The 18,817-nt window shown below is 32.9% G+C and overlaps 1 protein-coding gene and 1 pseudogene across 1 annotated transcript in view; both read left to right on the top strand.

The window, feature by feature from the left end:
* Lrch2 (leucine rich repeats and calponin homology domain containing 2) overlaps positions 1-5,916 on the top strand; it is a 127,993-nt gene extending 122,077 nt beyond the window's left edge. The window contains exon 24 of the mRNA XM_010603119.2: positions 5,556-5,916. Coding sequence (XP_010601421.2) covers positions 5,556-5,675 — 120 coding nt within the window. The 3' untranslated portion in view covers positions 5,676-5,916. The remainder of the gene's footprint in view (positions 1-5,555) is intronic.
* Positions 5,917-9,073: 3,157 nt separating this feature from the next.
* On the top strand, positions 9,074-10,470 carry LOC104847616 (annotated as a pseudogene).
* The last annotated feature ends 8,347 nt before the right edge of the window (positions 10,471-18,817 follow it).

Genomic DNA, 18,817 nt, shown 5'->3' with positions numbered 1-18,817 from the left:
TTTTTTTTTTTTTTTTGTACCGGTAATTGAACTCAGGACCTTGTGCTTGAGAGGCAAGCTAAATCCCCAGCCCTCAGCTTATCTTTTTGAGGAACTGCTAAAATGTTTTCCACAGTGGCTGCAGCATTTTACATTGCCATTGGCACTGTGTCAGGATTCTGACTGCTCCACAGCCTCTAGAACAATGATTAGTGTCTGCCTTTCTGATTCTAGCCATCCCATTAGATGAAAAGTGGTATCTCCTAGTGGTTTCAATTTGCATTTTCTCAATTGTAAATGATGTTGAACATCTGTTCATGTGTTTATTGACTATATGTATTCATTTGGGGAGAAAATGTTATTTCAAAGCCTATATGCATTTATTAATTAGATTATAAGTGTCCAATTTAGGAATGAGCTCCATTCCAGGGGAAGGGTTGTATGTCAGATTCATTCCCAAGTCTGAGATAGTGAATCTTAAACACCTGTGACACAAATATACAGTGTATATTGCTTTGCGCTTCCTAGCAGTCCCCTGCACATCACCACTGCTTTTTCTCCTGCTTTTGAACATTGTGGACTCTGATTGAGCACTGTCCCACTGTGCAGTAAGCTCATAGCAGCACCACTGTGACAGTGCACTGCAAGAGACCTGAGCTACTTCTGCAGTTTGTTTGCATCTAGGCATGTTTGTAATGTGAGGCTTGTTCATATCTGTGAAAGTTAGCAATTGAAATGTTTGTAAATCAGGACTTACTGCATTCATCATTTTATGGAGTTGTAGGGGTTCTTTACATATTTTATGGACAAGGTGCATTTGAAGTTTATGATTTGCAAATATTGTCTCCTGTGGATTGTCTTTTCACATTCTTGGTTCTTTTGTTGTTGTTTGCTTGACTGATTGTGGTGCTGGGGATGGAACCTAGAACTTCATGCATGCTAGGCAAGGGCTGTACCACTGAGCTACACTCCCAGCCACATTCCTTATCATTACAGCACAAAAATGTTATGAGGTAGTTTACCCTTTTTTTTCTTTTGATTATGATTTTGATGTTCCATCTAAGAAAACATTGCATGATCTAAGGTCATAAAGATTTATACCAATATTTTCTTCTAAACATTTTATGGGTTTTATGCTTACAGTTCCGCTTATTATTCTTTTTTAGTTCAGTTTTGTGTATGGTGTGAAGTAGGGTTCCAAATTCATTCTTTTGCATGTGGCTATCTAGTTTCCAAGCCCTTTTTTGGAATGAGACTTTTTATTATTAAATTGTCTTGGCACCCTTGTCCTAAAAATTAATTGCCATAAATGTAAGGCTTCATTTCTGGACTCCCAATTTTTTTTTTCTGTTGATGTCTTAATGCCAGTTACCACATTGTTTTGCTTTCTGTAGCTTTGTAGTATGTTTTGAAATCAGACAATGTAATATGTTTTGCATTTTCCCCAGCTTTCTTACATTTTTAAGGTTCTTTGAACTTTATTGCTTTTTTCTATTAACTTTTGTATTAAATTGATAGATTTCTGTAAATCAGCCAGCTGGAATTTTGTTAGGGATAGCGCTGAAAATTTAGGGTATATTGACATCCATGAACATTGAGATGTCTTTCCATTATTTATATTCTTAAACATTAATTTCAACAATGTTTTATAGTTTTCAACCTATGCAATTTTTGCTGCTTTTGTTGAGTCCTTAATATTTTATTCTCTTTTAGTATTTCCTTAAACTTTCAAATTTTGTATTGCTACTGTATAGATATAACTGATTTTCTTCTTTTGATCTTTTATTTTGTAGCCTTGTTGAGCTCATTTATTAGTTCTGATAGTTCCGTTGTGTTTGTATGCTTTAGAATTTTCTCTTTACAAAATCATATTATCTATAAAAACAGTTTTACTTCTTTCTTTTTAGTCTGGATGCTTTTTGTTACTCCTTGCCTAATTATCCTGACTACAATCTCTTTTATTAAATTTTGAATAGAAGTGATTGCAAGTGGACATCTTGTCTTATTCTTGATGTTCAGGAAAGCATTTGATCTCTTATCTTTTAGTATATCAACTATGGTTTTCTGAAAATAGCTTTTTTTTTTACTTTGAAGAATTTTTCAAAGGTTTTTTTTGTGTGTGTGTGGTGGAGTAGTAGATATCATCTTTCCCACAGCTAGTTTTGTTGTTATTGTTGCTGTTGCTGTTGTTTGCTGTACTGGAGGTTGAACCCAAGGGTGCTGTGCCACTGATATACATCCCCAGCTTTCCCAACCCCCTTTTTAAAAATTTTGAAACAAGGTCTCACCAAATTGGCCAAGTTGGCCTCAAACTTGCTGTCCTCCTGCCTCCTGCCTACTTGGGATTATAGCTGTCTGCCTCCATGTCTAGCCAACATTTACAACCCTGTTCTTTTAATATTTTTCTGCCTTTGCATCTGCATCAAAAAACATGTGTCCGTACATCTGTGGGTCGATTTCTGTATTCTTTATTTTGTTCCACTGATACTTTTTTTTCCCAATTTTCACACTGGTAAAACACTGTCTTGCTCACTATAGATTTTTGAAATTAAATAGTATCAACTCTCTAAATTTGTTATTCCTTAAAGCTCTTTTGGCTATTCTGGGTCCTTTGCACTTCCATATAATTGTAATTTATCATTATCTACAGAAAAAGAAAAAACTGATTCCATTATTATAGAAACATTACTATAACTATATATTGTATATGTATATTATAGTTTATATTCTATAAACTCAATAGAAAAATATAGGTAGCATTATATCTTAATACTGGATCTTCCCTTCTAAAAACAAAATATATTCTTACTTGGACTTTAATTATATCAGCAATGTTTTAGTTTTCACTATACGAATTTTGTATATTTATCCTTAAGTATTTCGTATTTTTATATTTTGCATGTTGTTGCATTTGTGCTTAATTTTAATTTAATATCTGATGCTTTATGTCTAATATATAGAAATACAATTAGCTTTTAGATATTGTTCTAATTCTTACAGTTTTGCTAAACTTACTAGTCTAGTAGCTTTTTGCAGATTTCATAGAATATTCTACACGGATGTTCATGTTTTCTGTAAATAGAAACAGCTTTTTTCTTTCTTTCTGATTCAAATATTTTCTATTTCTTTTTTGAGTCTAGTTGCCCTTCCCAGATCTGAGTATAATGTTGAGTAGGGATGGCAAGAGTAAATAACTTTATCTTAGTCCTGAATTTTTTTAAGAAAAATTTTAGTATTTCACCCTTAAGTATAATATTAGTTGTTCATCTGGTGTAGTTGATTTGTGTCAGATTGAGGGAGTTTCCTCGTACTCCTAGTTTCCTGAATTTGTTATCAAGAATGGATGTTGCTTTCCATTAAATGACTTTTCTACATCAATTGATGTCATGTAGTTATTTTCTTTTTAGTTTGTTAATATTATGAATTACATTGATTTATTTTCAGGTGTTAGCTCAATCCTGGATTCCTGGGTTAAATAAATCCCTCTTGGTCATAATGGATTTTGTTGTTCTTGGTACTTTTTATATCATTAGAATCAGTTTGTTAAAATTTAGATTAGATTTTTTTTTCCACTAGGTTTCTTTTTTTTCCTTCTTCCCTTCCTCCTTTTCCTTTTTCTTTTCCCCTTCTTCCTCTCCCCTGTCTTTTCTTGCAATAGATCACAAACCCAGGGAGTGCTTAGCTACATTCCCAGGTTTTTCATTTCACTTCATTTCATTTCATTTCATTTCATTTCAATTTTTTTGAGACAAATTCTTGTTATGTTGGTCAAACTGCCCTCAAACTTTCAGTCCTCCTGCCACAGCCTCCGAAATAGCTTGAACTGTAGGCATGGGCCACCACACCCACCTTATTTTTCCTTAAATATCTTTGCATGTTGATAAACAAGGTAATGCTAACCTAATGGTATGTGTGTGTATTCCTTCCTCTTCACTTTTTTCAACAATTTGGACAGAATTAATGTTAATTTCTTTTCAAATTATTTAATCAAGTTTACTATTAACTCATCTAAGTCAATGGTTTTCTTTCTGGGAATCTTTAAACTACAATTTAAATTCAGATCAATGGTACAGGTCTTTCCTAGCATGGGTGAACGCCTGGGTTTGATTGTTAGCTCTAAACACACACACAAATAACAGATATAGGGATATTCTGGCTGTTTCTTCCTGCATGAAATTTGGTATATTATACTTCCAAAGAATGTGTTCATTTCTTCTCATTTATCATATTTATTATCTTAATGTTGTTTATAATATCTCCTTGCTATTGTTTCAGTATTTGTAAAATACCTTATAATGGCAATTCTGTTATCCCTGATATTGGTAATTTGTATATTTCCTCATTTTCTTGATTGACTTAACTAGAGGTATGAATTTTTAAATTCTTCTCAATGAATTAATTTTTGTCTCTGATTTTTTTTCTATTGGTTTCTGTTATTTATGTTATTGTTTTTCTCTCCCATCAATATTCCCTTCTTTCTGTTTGGCATTGGTTTAATTTGCTCGCTTTCTAGTTTCTAAGGTAGAAACTGAAGTCATTGATTTGAAACTTTTTCTTTTCTAATATACACTTCACTAGTTATTTTAATAAGTGAGCAAAATACGAGGACAGCAACAAATATGGTAGTGAAAATGGAGATGAGAAGATACTTTTTCAAAATTATTTGGGAATGTCATCAGTAGTATTTGATGAATAGGTTATGGTAGTAAGGATAAAAGAAAAATATTTTATGGTTTTCCACATTTATATTAATGTAGATTGAACAGAGTGTTACTGAGTGAGAATTCTCAGTATTACTAATAATATAAGCCAGGCAAATTAGTGAAAAAATAGTTCTCTTGTAGACACATTGATTTCAATGTCTATTAGATATACCAGCTGGCTATGTTCTATTGGCATTTGCTTGATAGAGATTTCTTGGGAAGAAATAAAGATTTGCAAGTCACCAGAATGAAAGGGATCATTAAAATTATGAGACTACCAAATAGAGGATATAGTGTAAAACAAGAAAAAAGTAAATAGAATTTTTGGAAACATTTCGGATATTAGAAGAGGATCAGTGAAGGCTAAAGAAAGCTAATGCGTAGCTGCTGTCAGGAAAATTGAAATAAAAAAGAGTGGTGTCATAGAAGACAAGAAAAAGGTAAGGTCTCAAAAAAGGCATTATTAAAGGCTTGCCATGACAGAGCAATCAAATAGCCATGTGCAACATTTGACATTAAAGAAGACATTGTTGATTTTTATCAGAGTAATTGAGTGGCCAGTTGCATTAGGGACAGTTAAGATCGCAGTGATGAGGTAGTGAGTGCAGTATTAACCCCTTCCTCTATGAATGTTTTCTGTTAGAGAAAGAGGGTCATGTATAAAGTGACAGCATATTAGACAAAACCAACTTCTATCCTGTTTTCTTAGTGTAAGTTAAGAATATAAGTGCATTTTAGTTTGTGATAGTTACAAGAGAAAACTTAACTGTATGTTTTACTTGAAGTATAAGAAAGGATGTTTCAAAAATCTGATTCTTATTAAAGTTTTACTGTAGTACTAAAAATGAATGTTCACATACCTTCCCCCCCCAGGAAAGACTCTGTTTGCCTCATCATATTTTGGAAGAACGAGGCCTTGTGAAAGTTGGTGTTACTGTACAGGCGCTCCTTGAATTATCTTCAACCAAGGCATCTCAGCTGTCTATGGCTTGATACAACATTTTTAAAGTCATATGTGTACAGTTTCATTTAATTGAAGCGATTTCAGATATCTCTAGTTCATGAATAAGAATGTTCAGTCGAAAATAGTTTGCCTTAGGTTTTTTAAAAAATTACATTAAAACATCAAACTTCAACTTCGAATTGTCCAAACTTCTTTTGGGGGGGAACTGGATTAATTTAATGAGAGTTTTTGATAAATTCAAATTTTCTTTTTACAAAGTCATTTCATAACCTTATTTTTCAAAAAGCAGATTCATACTAAATTAAAAATATGCTTTCATGCCAGGGATGTAGCTCAGTGGTGCTGCCGCCTGCTTTGCAAGCGCAGGGTCCTGAGTTTGATCCCCGGTACCAAAAATAAAGAATATATATGTATATATACTTTCAATTTAATAATCACTTTAAGTTGATTTTTTTAAAGCATAACATACTAGTAAACAGCTGGATGAAGGTAATCATTTTCACAATTTAAAGCAATTCTATATTTGAGTTATTTAATACACTTCTAATTCTACTTTATACACAATTTCTTCAATCTTTGATCTTGGTTTTCTAGAAAAAATGAGTAGAAGAAACAGAACTCTGGCATTATATTCTTTTAGTATAATAGGTTGGTGCCAAAATATTTTCAGTTGTACTGTAGACTGTTTACATGTGAAGTGCCTGTGTAATTGATGAATCTTATATAGTCTTAAGCATTTTTACAATTTCTTTTTATGTATTAATAGAGTCGAAGGATCTTTAAAATATTTTAATAGATTTTGTAAAGTGAGTAATATGTGAGGATTTAAATGCACCTTACATTGTGACATTTGTAAATTTTTAGTCCAATGCAGTTCTTAAATTGGTTCATGTTGTCAAAAAAACCCAGTGTTAATATGCTTAATTTATGCTATTTAATTTTGCAAAACTTAATCATCTTTTAAAATATATTATTTGAAGAGTATTTTATTTCTGTATTGAAAATGTTACATAAAGCAGTAAGATTTTTGAGAACTAGTAAAGTACTAATTATCAAGGACATTTTGATAAAAGTAAAGTTTAGGTTCATATCTTGACTTTCAGGAACATTACATCAGGGCTGCTTTTAACTATATTCAGAGAGCAGCTATTGAGGAATAGGTTTTTATTAAAATGGCCATTTGTGGATACTGTATACCTATGATCCTCAAATAACTTGGTATTGAATTAAATACAGACTTTCCATAAATATTTTCATGAGATACTATGTTATATAAAGTCCTTGTTTAACTTAGAGATGGGTGATTTTATGTTGGTAGCAGTACAGGAATTTTTCAAAAACATTACTGTAATGGATAACTCAGTTTCCTATAGAAGAACCTTAGTAATTACTTCTGTAGTAGCCAAGCAAGTATCATATCTTAAATAGCACTTGTTACCTCTTAATATGGATGCAACTTATTAAAAATGCTGGCCTGGGTATTTTAAATGATATAAATGAAAGATGATATCTAGTGTGCCAAATGATATAGTAAGAGTTAGTTTAGGAATAACTCTACTTTTTTTGATCACTTGGCATGAAGCCACATAATTAAGTTATGGCTTTAGAATACAGATGTGTTCTTTACATTCCCCAAGGATCAAATTGGAATTTTTAAAGAATTAAAGCTTCTTATGACTATAAGGTTTTAGAATTAAATTATTGGTAATTTATTACTTTAAATATTTGAGCTAATTAGTTCTTTTTCAGTTGAATAAAAAAGAACCTCATTGACATAATTCCTAGTGAAAACTTGGATAATATACCTAAGAAATGACAAGTTAATGTCTTAGTTGCTAAGTTTTTATTTTAGAAATTTGACAATGTTACAAATTAAGAAACCATTACAAGCAATAGCACTCATTCATACTTCTTTCATAGTTATGCTGTAGAATTTCTCTTCTTAATCAGTCTATTTATTTGTTTGTTATTATTCGTTTCATATTATCGAAATACTAGTGACATTGTCAGCTATTCCCTTATTGGGTTTTACTTGCCAGTTAATTATTACTTTAAAGAAAAAATACACCAGAACCTAACCAGAGCATTCTTTTCTGCAAAAAGTTCATTTGACATAGATTCATCAGAATTCTATTCCATGCTAGTTCACTTATTATTGTGCCAAAAGGCTACATTACTTCTAAAGCAGTTTCACAGAACAGTCCCCAAAGACAACATTCTACTAAGATTCTGATGTACTTCTTTTAGTAGTTTATAAGTGTAAAATTTATTCCAAATGTTTTATGGTTATTATATATTTACTTCATCAGTTATTGAATTAAGAATGAATATCATTATTTGAAGGGGTTTATGATTTGTTGAGGTTTAAATAACCAAACTAAAATATTTTATTGGCCCCTAAAATTTCAATGCATAGCTATTTCTGTTGAATTTTATGACTGTATAGCACAAGAAAGAAATGATGTTGGATATGTTAGAATTGAAATAAGAAATAAAAATGCATTACCTTTTGTTTAATAATTATCTTTGTAGAATGCTGATTTAATGACTTTTCTAACTAAAATTTTTGAAGAATTCAGAAAGGTTTGTATTGGTCACAGATCTACCATAATTAACTAAATGACATGCTTAAATATAAATGGAATACTAAATGTATATTACTGATGCAAACTTGGATAAAATTGAATTAAAAAAATTGAAGTCTTGGATTTCTTTTCTCCCCCTCTCACCTCTTTCACCATCATAGGATCCTTTTTATCCTTTTTAAAAAAATCAACATTCAATAGCTTGTGGATGTGTGACTAAGTGTAGAAAAATAGACTCTGTGAGGGTATTCAAAGTTGTCTTAGACAGACATGGTGGCCTGGACCTGTAGTCCAGCTATTAGGGAGTTGAAGGCGGAAGGATTACTTGAGTTTAGGTATATAAGGCCAGCCTGAGCAACATAGCAAGACTCTAGTTCCAAAAACAAACAAATAAAACAAGAAACAAACAAATAAACCCAAAAAAAAGTTCAAAACAGAGTCTAGATTCCCTGTAAATCATATTTTCAGTATTCAAATTTTTCTTCAAAAGCAATAATTTTGCAGAATAACTTCACAATGTCACCTCTAATGACTAACTATATACAATTTTGGGGGGGAGGTACCAGGGATCAAACTCGGGACCTTGTGCTTGTGAGGCAGGCAGCAGAACCACTGAGATAAATCCCTGGCTAACTCTATATAATAAATACAAGAAGAAAATAAGGAAAATACGTCAAATTGTGATTATTTTTATTGTAGATTTTAGTGCTAAGTATATGATTCAGTTGCCCTTAAGTTATGAGATAAGAGATTTAAATCTTCATTTTCAAATAATTCTGATATTTTGAAAGTAAAAATCTACGTATTTTATTAAAATGACATTTGTTTATAATTTTGATTGAACTAAAAGTTATTGAAGATTATATTGCCCTGTTTTATAGTTGCTTATCCTAAATGGCTAGATTTTAAAAAGTGTTTAAGTAAATATTTGGTATAAGATATTTTAAAACTATTCCAAGCTTGGAATGAGACGAAGAAGGAACTGGAGCCGGGCGCTGGTAGTGGATGCAGTTCCCTTGAGAGCCGAAGATGGCAGTGAATGTATACTCGACATCAGTCACCAGCGATAATTTGAGTTGACATGACATACTGGCCTAGATCAATGAGTCTCTGCAGTTGAATCTGACAAAGATCGAACAGTTGTGCTCAGGGGCTGCCTATTGTCAGTTTATGGACATGCTTTTCCCTGGCTCTATTGCCTTGAAGAAAAGTGAAATTCCAAGCTAAGCTAGAACATGAGTATATCCAGAACTTCAAAATACTACAAGCAGGTTTTAAAAGGGTGGGTGTTGACAAAATAATTCCTGTGGATAAATTAGTAAAAGGAAAGTTTCAGGACAATTTTGAATTTGTTCAGTGATTCTAGAAGTTTTTTGATGCAAACTACGATGGAAAGGAGTATGACCCTGTAGCTGCCAGACAAGATCAGGAAACTGCAGTGGCTTCTTCCCTTGTTGCTCCAGCTCTGAAGAAACCGAAGAAACCTCTCAGCTCTAGCAGTTCAGCTCCACAGAGACTCATTTCAAAACAGAGAACTACTGTGACTTCTAAGGCTGTCCCGGGGCGGTGCGGAAGAATCCTAGTGTGATGAAGCAACTGAACTTATGCAGCAGGTCAACGTACTGAAACTTACTGTTGAAGACTTGGAGAAAGAAAGAGATTTCTACTTCGGAAAACTAAGGAACATTGAATTGATTTGTCAGGAGAAGGAGGGGGAAAACGACCCTGTATTTCAGAGGGTTGTAGACATTATACCACAGTGGAAGGCTTTGTGATACCTGATGAAGGGGGCCCCCAGGAGGCCCAAGAAGAGTATTAACACCGTGGACCGGCAAAACAATGTTGGAATTCTTCACTCCAAATCATGCGCTTAACTGTAAAATACTCCCTTTTATTATTCTTAGAGGAGTCACTGGTTTCTTTTCATAAACAAAAAGTACCTCTTTTTAAAAGTGCACTTTGCAGAGTTTCACTCTTTTTCCAATAGAGTTTGGAGCTTTTACCTTGCAGCAGAGCAGTATTAACATCTAGGTGGTTCATTAGGGGAACAAAGAGGCCAACTTGGGGGCTTACCATGTGGATGCTGGTTACACTGATTGCTTGAGGAGGTGTTTTTCTGTAATGCACTGAGGTGCTAACCTCAGAGAAATGTAAAGACTGAATTGAATTTTAACCTAATGTAAAATCTTGGCAAAGAACATGTTAATAAATAAATGCCTTAAGAGTATTTAAAATATGCTTCCATGTGTCAAAATATGAAATGTAACAAGACAATAGATTTTATATGTCTGTTGTTGTGCCTGGGAAGGAAGGGCCAGAGTATACCGTGGAACCTTCAGAACCTCCTGTTACAGGCCTTGCATGGCTGTGTGAATCCTCACAGGCCTAGGCTTTGGCTCGAAAGGAAAGTTTAAGAAGTTGTTTTGTAAAGCCACTTGGTGTCATTGACCAATTGCATCCCTGCTGAATGCAAGCAGCATGGTTGCTTAGATGAATAGAGGAGGGTACTCAGCCCTGAGGTGTTTGAGGTGAAGAGCTCTTAATTTTATTGAGCATTTCTCTGATGATTTTTTTGTTATTCCTGAAATTTCTGTGTTGTGTTTTTTGGGAAATGAGGAGTGACCTGTTGTACAATCTTAAAAACTACTGGGGGCTTGCCACATCTCTGGGATTTGGGTGGGGGTGTGTCCTGTTCTATTGTTTTTAAGTTTACAGTTAACATGTTCCTCTTCTCTGTTCCCCTTGCCCCCTGGGACTTCTCTTTGGCTCCTAAATTTGCTGCTTACTCTTGAAAGTACAGCTGGTAGGTGATCTTGCTGCAAGTTCTTGCTGGACTTCTGGCAAAGGGAGTGATCAGTGAAGGCCATTGTTACCTTGCGATCTACAGGGCTGGGGTGGTTTTGGTATCTGCTGTTCACAGCTCTCCCCTATTACCTGAATACTTTGCCAGTGCACTCATCTCTTTGGAGATAAAATTCACTAGAATGTTACTAAATGTTAATTTTCTTTTGCAAAAAATACAGTACCATGTCTGAAATAATTATTGATATTTAAAATATTAAAGTAATATTAAAATATGAATCATTAAGATTTAAAGTATTTTATTCCTTGACTCTCTCATTTGCTTTTTGCCCATGGTCTATTCAGTCCTTTTGTTTGGCAGAATACTACAAAATGTATGTGGCCCACTACTGAAATTGTTGAGCCCTTGATGTGTTTGTATTGATTTGTTTCTGGTGGTAGATTGTCCTAAAATGTGTGTAGAAAACAGGTATTTTATGATAAAATAATTGTATAGTGCATGCTCTGTGTGGAATTCAGATGAAAACCAGATTCAGTGATTAACAATGCCAAAAAATGAAAGAAACTAGCCATTGTTCAGTAACAGTGCTACTGTTTCTCTTTTGTGTCCTTTTAGACTTTTGTTGCCCCTAAAATTCCATTTTATTGAGAAACCGTTTTCCACCAGGTCTTTCTTGACAGGATTTTTTTTCGACTTTAAACAGTTTCTAAATAAAATTCTGTATTTTAAAAAAAATATTCCAAGCTTACCATAGAATTTTGAATTATCAATAGGTAATGATACTAAACTTGTTTTAAACTTGTTTTCTGCTTTCGTAAGTCTACCATTTTTATATTCCACATGGAATGGTTCTAGGATTCTCAGGAACCCAGTGTTCAGAGTACTCTGAAGGACTAAGGCATTACTCTATATTAGATTAATTTTCAAATCCAGATATCTTGTAGAATTGATACATAGGAAAATATCAAAAGCCCATTTAAGGTGTATTTTATATTCTGGTGTTTTTAAAGATAAAACAGTCTTTATACTTATGAGGTTTAAACAGCTTAGAATTTTCCTGAGTTGGGCATCTGTGTGTGTGTGTGTGTGTGTGTGTGTATCTAATGTAAGATTCTACTTGTTTTAACAAAACAGAGTCTGACTGCATCAGAAAATCAGAGTTTGGAAGAAAATTCTGTGACATAAGTACTTTATAACATAAATTATGAAAATTCTGACCTAAGTTGTTTAAGATAGACAATTACTAATTGAATCCTTTGAAAGTTGATGAAATAAAGAGAAAATTCTTTAAAATGTGACGATTTTTAAATTTTAAATTATTACATATGCTCTTTGCTTCTCAAATGCATATGGGTTACCCTTTGATAAGGTTAGGGAGAAATAAATTTGTCTTTACTCCATTTCATTGATATGCATCAGTTATCTACCAAAGCAGGTGAGTAGTGTATTGGATTTGTACGTAAGTAAATACATAAATAGAAATAAATTTTTCAATAACATTGAATTTTCTAGATCTTCATTCAGACATCTCAGTTATTTCTAATGCAAGGAAATGCTAATGTACATTTTAGGAATGAGAATTGTGCCTTAGGGTGTTGATTCTTTAAATTTTAATATTTATGTGAATCACCTGAATGTCTTGTTAACCACTATAGATGGATTCGGCAGGTCAAGAGTGGGGCTGGTCCAATGGCTAACCTGAGAAATAGGTCTTAACAGCTGTTGTAGTGTCACAGTAATGTTAATTTACTGTGCAGTAATATTTTGGTATTTTAATTGATGCTTCAGGATCTTTATATGGATTTAACTTAGTAAAATAGATCTCTGTTCTGAAAAGTGTTCTTTGTAAAATCTTTATGGTTTTAAAAAGTGTAATTTATGGTGATACTAGTAGTATTTCATACATTTTTCTTTTAAAAGCGTTTTTAAGGTGCTTAGGATAAAACCCAGGGCTATGTGCATGTGCATGCATTGTACCACTGAGCTATGTCCACATCCCCAACAATGCTTTAAAAACACATAGCCATATAATTTTCAAGGTAAAGTCACACAAATAATATGTGAGTATAAAGTGGTTATATTTTTAAATTTTATTTTAATGTATTACAAGTACATATAAATAAAAAATTATAAAAGCCATTCCATGAAAAAAATAAGTCTTCATAACAAAAATTATTAGAGAATGACCATGGTAGATATATGGTATATTATGATCTTAATTTACTTTCATTTGATAATCTATCTCAGCTCATTTCCTAATAATACTATGCCTTTTTTGCATAAAACATTTTAAGTATTGACAAAGTATCTCACATTCTCTAGGATTTTTAACAATTTCTTCCTATTTCACAATATTTATTATTCCTTTTGGTCCTTAGTTTTGCTTTCATTTTCTCACACCAGAGAGACAATGCAATATTTACACATGTGTTCAGTTTATTTCACTTGAGAATATGTTCTCAAGGTGCATCCATTTACCTAGCAATGTCTCATTTGTCCTTCTTTATGGCTGAATAGTACTCAATTGCTTTTTAAAAACAGGTCTTTCTTATCCATTCATCAGTTGATGGGCATTTAGGTTGTTTCCAAGATTTAGCTATTTCAAACAGCCACTGTAAACATGGGTGTGCATATATCACTATGGTATGATGCTTTTAACTCTTTTGGGAAGATACCCAGAAGGGGAATAGCTGGGTCAAATGGGACCTCTAGTCCTAATTTTTTTGACGAATCTCTACACTGATTTCCACACTCGTTGCACCAGTCTACACTCCCACCAACAGTGGAGGAATGTTCCTTTTTCCCCACAGCCCTGCCAGCATTTTTTGTTGGTTGATTTCTTCTCTGTTCTTTCTGGAATGAGATGGAATTTCAGCGTTGTTTTCATTTGTATCTCTTGACTGATCAGTGATGTTGAACATTTGTTCATGTTTTTATTTGTTTTTTCTACAAAGAGGTTATATATAGATATATATGACAAGTTAATGCAGTGTTAAACATACCAAAGCATACACTTTCCTCTTTTACATTGCTTAGAAACCTACATTAATTTCTTATGATCTTGATATCAGTCCATTCTCTTTCTAGATAGCATTATCTCTCCTTAATTTTAAATTGAAAGTATAATCATTTCCAGGATCCTACAATTAGCATAAAATGCAGACTATATAGAATGCACAGATATTTACTTAATTCTAAATATTTATGATTTGTGATCACAGCTTAAACATTAACGTACAAATTATTCACTCCCACCTGCAAAGCAAACAAGAAAGGGTATTAAATTTTTTTGTAAAGTAAATTTTATTGATTTAAAATATTTGCAATAATTTTACTTAATTTAATAGCCTTACAGTGGCATAAATTGCTAGTTAAAAAGAAAATTAAAATCCAAGGCAGGGGCCAGAGATTTAGCTCTGCCTCGCAAGTGCAAGGCCCGAGTTTGATGCCTGGTACAAAAACCAAAGAACAAACAATAAAGTCCAAGGTGGACTGAAACACCAAGAGTAACCAAATATCTTTCATGGCAAGATATGACTGACTCATTTACTTCTAGAAAAAATGGTAATATTAATAATTAAAGAAGTGAAAGAAGAGTCAGGAGTCATTGAACTATACCTTTTTAATAATTCTCTTGTAAATAACTCAACATTTATACCCGTGTTTGTCTCTCACTCATAAACTTTAACATGTAAGATTAACAATTGAGTTAAAATTAGTATTTTGCTGTAACTTACATTTAAAAATCTTACATACTTAAATACAATGATGGCTGTTAGTGAATCAAATCTACTATAAGTATGTATTTTCAAATATAGGTATAATTTATAGATTTTTTTAACGTGAAAATTACCGGGTTTTCTAAGGATAAGGTAAAGACAAATTGATGATGTAAATGTGTATAATCAAAAAATTAATGCCATTAAAGTAGAATTTTACAATTTCTGTATCACCATTCTTTCATTCTTCAGAGTAGGGAGCTGAGGTCCAAAATTATGATTTGAACAATTTTTAAGCACTGCATTTCTTCCTATTATTCCTGGATTGTTTACCTACTGTAACTAGAACTTGTATGATTTTTGTTTTTCCTGAGTTTTTCAAGTTTAAACTTTTATGTATGACCATTTATTCACAATAGGGTGATTTTATAATTCTCTGAAAAACTAATTATAAATTAACTAATTTAAAGCACTTCTTAAGCACTACATACCAGTATTAGGCCTTGATGATACAGATATAAGTAAGAGATGGTCTTTTTACTCAGAGCAGTAAATCTGCTGCTGGTTCCTGGCTATTGTGTTGATACAAATATATAATTAGCATTTATAGTATTAAAGTATCATTCTTTATTCTGATACTTTCTAAGAAATATTTCTCAGTAGTAAATTTTGTAATTCAGTATTACTGCTAGAAGGTTTCAGCAGTTACATTTCTTTGAAAAACAGTGCCATTTCCCATTTCATTTTTCCAAGCTTTATTGAAGTATAGTTGATCAAATAAAAATTATATGTATTAAAGGTGAACAACATGATATTTTAAATTCTTTTCCATTGAAATATAATTGTACAGTGTGATAATTCAGTACATGTATACAACATATAATGACCAAGTTATTTTAATTAGCATTTTTACCTCCTTGTCATTTCTTTATGTTTTGGGTCTTTGGATGTCTCCCCTCAAGTTCTTTATAAAATATGCCGTAGGTTGTTCTATACTTATCCTACTGTGCTGTCCAGCACTTGAACTTATTCCTCTCTAACTATATTTTCCTGCCCTTTATCCAAGCTTTATCTTCTGTAATGCCTATTTTTCCTAGCCTCTGCACTCTATGAAATCAACCTTTTTAGCTTTCACATAAGAGAACATGCAGTATTGGTATTTCTGCATGTGACTTTCTTTATACAATATCCTCTAGCTCTATGCATTTTGTCACAAATTACAGTATTTTCTCATCTTATGACTGAATAATATTCTAATATATATATATAGCATTTTTTAATCCATTTATCTGCTGGTAGGCTATTAGATTGCTTCCAAGATTTATTTGTTATGAAGTGTGGTGCTCTAAACATGGCGATGCATGTATCACTATAATATGTCTCTAAGTATTCCCCCTGTTTTTTTCTAGGAGTTCCTTAATTTTAGATTTTACATTTAGATCTTTGATTTATTTTGAGTGTAGTTTTTTTTAACTGGTGAGAAATAGGGGTCTAGTTTCTTCTACACAGGGATATACCATTTCCTTAGTACCACTTATTGGAAAAGTCATTTTTCCAGCACACATTTTTTGATGCCTTTATTGGAAATCTGTTGGCATAGATATGTGGAATTATTTCTTGGTTCTCTGTTCTGTTCCACTACTGTAGGTGTTGGTTTTTATGACAGTATCATGCTGTCATGGTTACTGTATCTCTGTATGCCTTGAGATCAGGTATTGTGATGCATCCAACTTTGTTCTTGTTGAAGATTACTTTGACTATTCAAGATCTTTTTTATTCTATCTGAATTTTATGTTACTTTTATTTCTGTGAATAATTCCACTGATGCTTTGATGGGATGACAGTGATTTTGTAAATTTTTTCATAGTAATAATATTAATTTGTATTAAAGGAATTCCATTTTTGTGTCTTCGATTTCTTTTATTTGTGTTTTGTAATTTTCATTGTAGAGCTTCACTTTCTCAGTCTTAATTTGAACCTTGTACTTTTTACCAATATCTCCTCATTTCTCCCATCCCTAAACCATGGCAAACATCAGTATCGGTCCATTCAGTGTGGTATAATAGAATACTATAAACTTGAAGCTTACATTTTACAGTTTGGGTGGCTAGGTCCAAAATCAAGGCACAGATAAATTCAATGTCTACTAATGTCCCCCAATTTCTGGTTCATAAATGTTGACTCCCCTGTGACTTTCCATGGTGGCAGAGGGGAGCAAGATCCTTTGTGCCACTTTCATAAGGGCACTAAGGCTATTCATGAGGATTCATCTTCATAATCCAGACACCTCCCAGAAGTTCTGTCTCATCCAATCATAACACTGGGGATTAGATTTCAATATATAAATGTATGGAAAACATAAACATTAAAGTAGCAGTCACCATTACATTTTCTGCTAATATGAGTTCAATTATGTAAATGAATCCTGTAATATTTGTCTTCTATGCCTGGTTTATTTCACTGAGTATCCTCCAGGTTCACTCCTGTTGTGACAAATGACAGAATTTTTTTTCACACTGAACCCTTTCCCCCTTGAATTTTTCTTTATCCATTCTGCAGTTGATGAACATTTAGTTTGGTTCCATGTTTGGCTATTGAGAATAATGTTGCATTGGACAGGGTAGTGCAGATATACCTTAAAAACACACATTTCATTTTCCTTGGGTATATACTCAGAAGAGAGATTACAGGATTTTATGGTAGTTCCCATTTTAATTTTTTGAGGAACCACCACACTGTTTTCCATAGTAGTTATGCCAATTTACATTCTCACAACTGTGCAAGGGTTTCCTGATCTCCACATCCTCATTAAGTTTATCTTTCACTTTTTTTTCTTTTTTTTCTTTTTTTTTTTGGTACCAGGTATTGAACTCAGGACCTTGCACTTGCGAGGCAGGTGGCAGACCACTGAGCTAAACCCCTGGCCTCTCTTTCACCTTTTTGGTAATTGGTATTAGAAGAATGAAGTGGTATCTCATGATTTTAATTTGCATTTACCTGAGGATAGTTCATGCAAAGCCTTTTATTCATGTACCTGTTGGACATTTGTGTGTCTTCTGTTGAAAAATGTCTTCAGATCCTATGCCAATTTTCAACTCAGATTGTTTCCTTATTATTGACTTGTCTGAGTACTTTATATATTTTGCTGTTATCAAATTGTGAGATGTGAAGTTCACAAGTATAGTAAAGTTCCTAACTAATGAACAAGTTCTGTTCTGAAAGAACGTTCCTAAATTGAGTTCTTTTGCAAGTCCAACAAAGTGAGTCTTACACACCTTTGATACAAGTATACAATGTAAAGCATGAAAAAACAAATACACACAAATGCTGTAAATAAACTACTTTTAAGCACAGTAAGCACACATTAGCACCACTGTGACCATGTCTGGCAAAAGTGTAAGCTCTTTCTGTGATTTGTTCACATCTAAGAATGTTTGTAATGCAAGGTCCATTCGTATCTGAAAGTTCTCAATTCATATTTATGTCGGGAGCTTACTCTATTTTCTCCCATTCCATAGGTTATATCTTCATGCTGTTGATTATTTCTTTTGATGTGCAGAAGATTTTTAATTTGATGCAATTGTATTTCTGTTTGTTGTTATTGTTGTTGTTGTTTTGGAACCAGGGATGATCTTAGGACCTTGCGCTTGCAATGTAGGCGGGGGAACCACTGAGCTAAATCCCCGGCCCTTGTTTTTGCTTGTGTTACCTGTGCCTTTGTGATCATTATCCAAAAAACTCATTGCCCAGAACAATGTCAAAAAACTTTCCCCCTATTTTTCTTCTAATAATTTTATATCCTGAGGTCTCACTTTTAAGTCTTTAATTCACTTGGAGCTGATTTTTGTGTATAGTAAAAGGGTCCATCCAGTTTCATTCTTCTGCGTGTGAATATTCAGTTGTGCCAATACCATTATTGGAGTGATTCTCCACTGTGCATTCTTGGCAGTTTTGTCCTTATCAGTTGACCATAGATATATAAATTTATCCCTGGGCTTTTTATCCTGTTTCATTTGTTGATTTTTTTAAACTGCCAATACTGTGCTGTTTTGACTACGGTATCT

Source organism: Fukomys damarensis, unplaced genomic scaffold (assembly GCF_012274545.1).
Source record: "Fukomys damarensis isolate Sample0158 unplaced genomic scaffold, DMR_v1.0_HiC HiC_scaffold_39, whole genome shotgun sequence".
NCBI lineage: Eukaryota > Metazoa > Chordata > Mammalia > Rodentia > Bathyergidae > Fukomys > Fukomys damarensis.
This window is presented reverse-complemented; position numbering and strand designations above follow the sequence as displayed.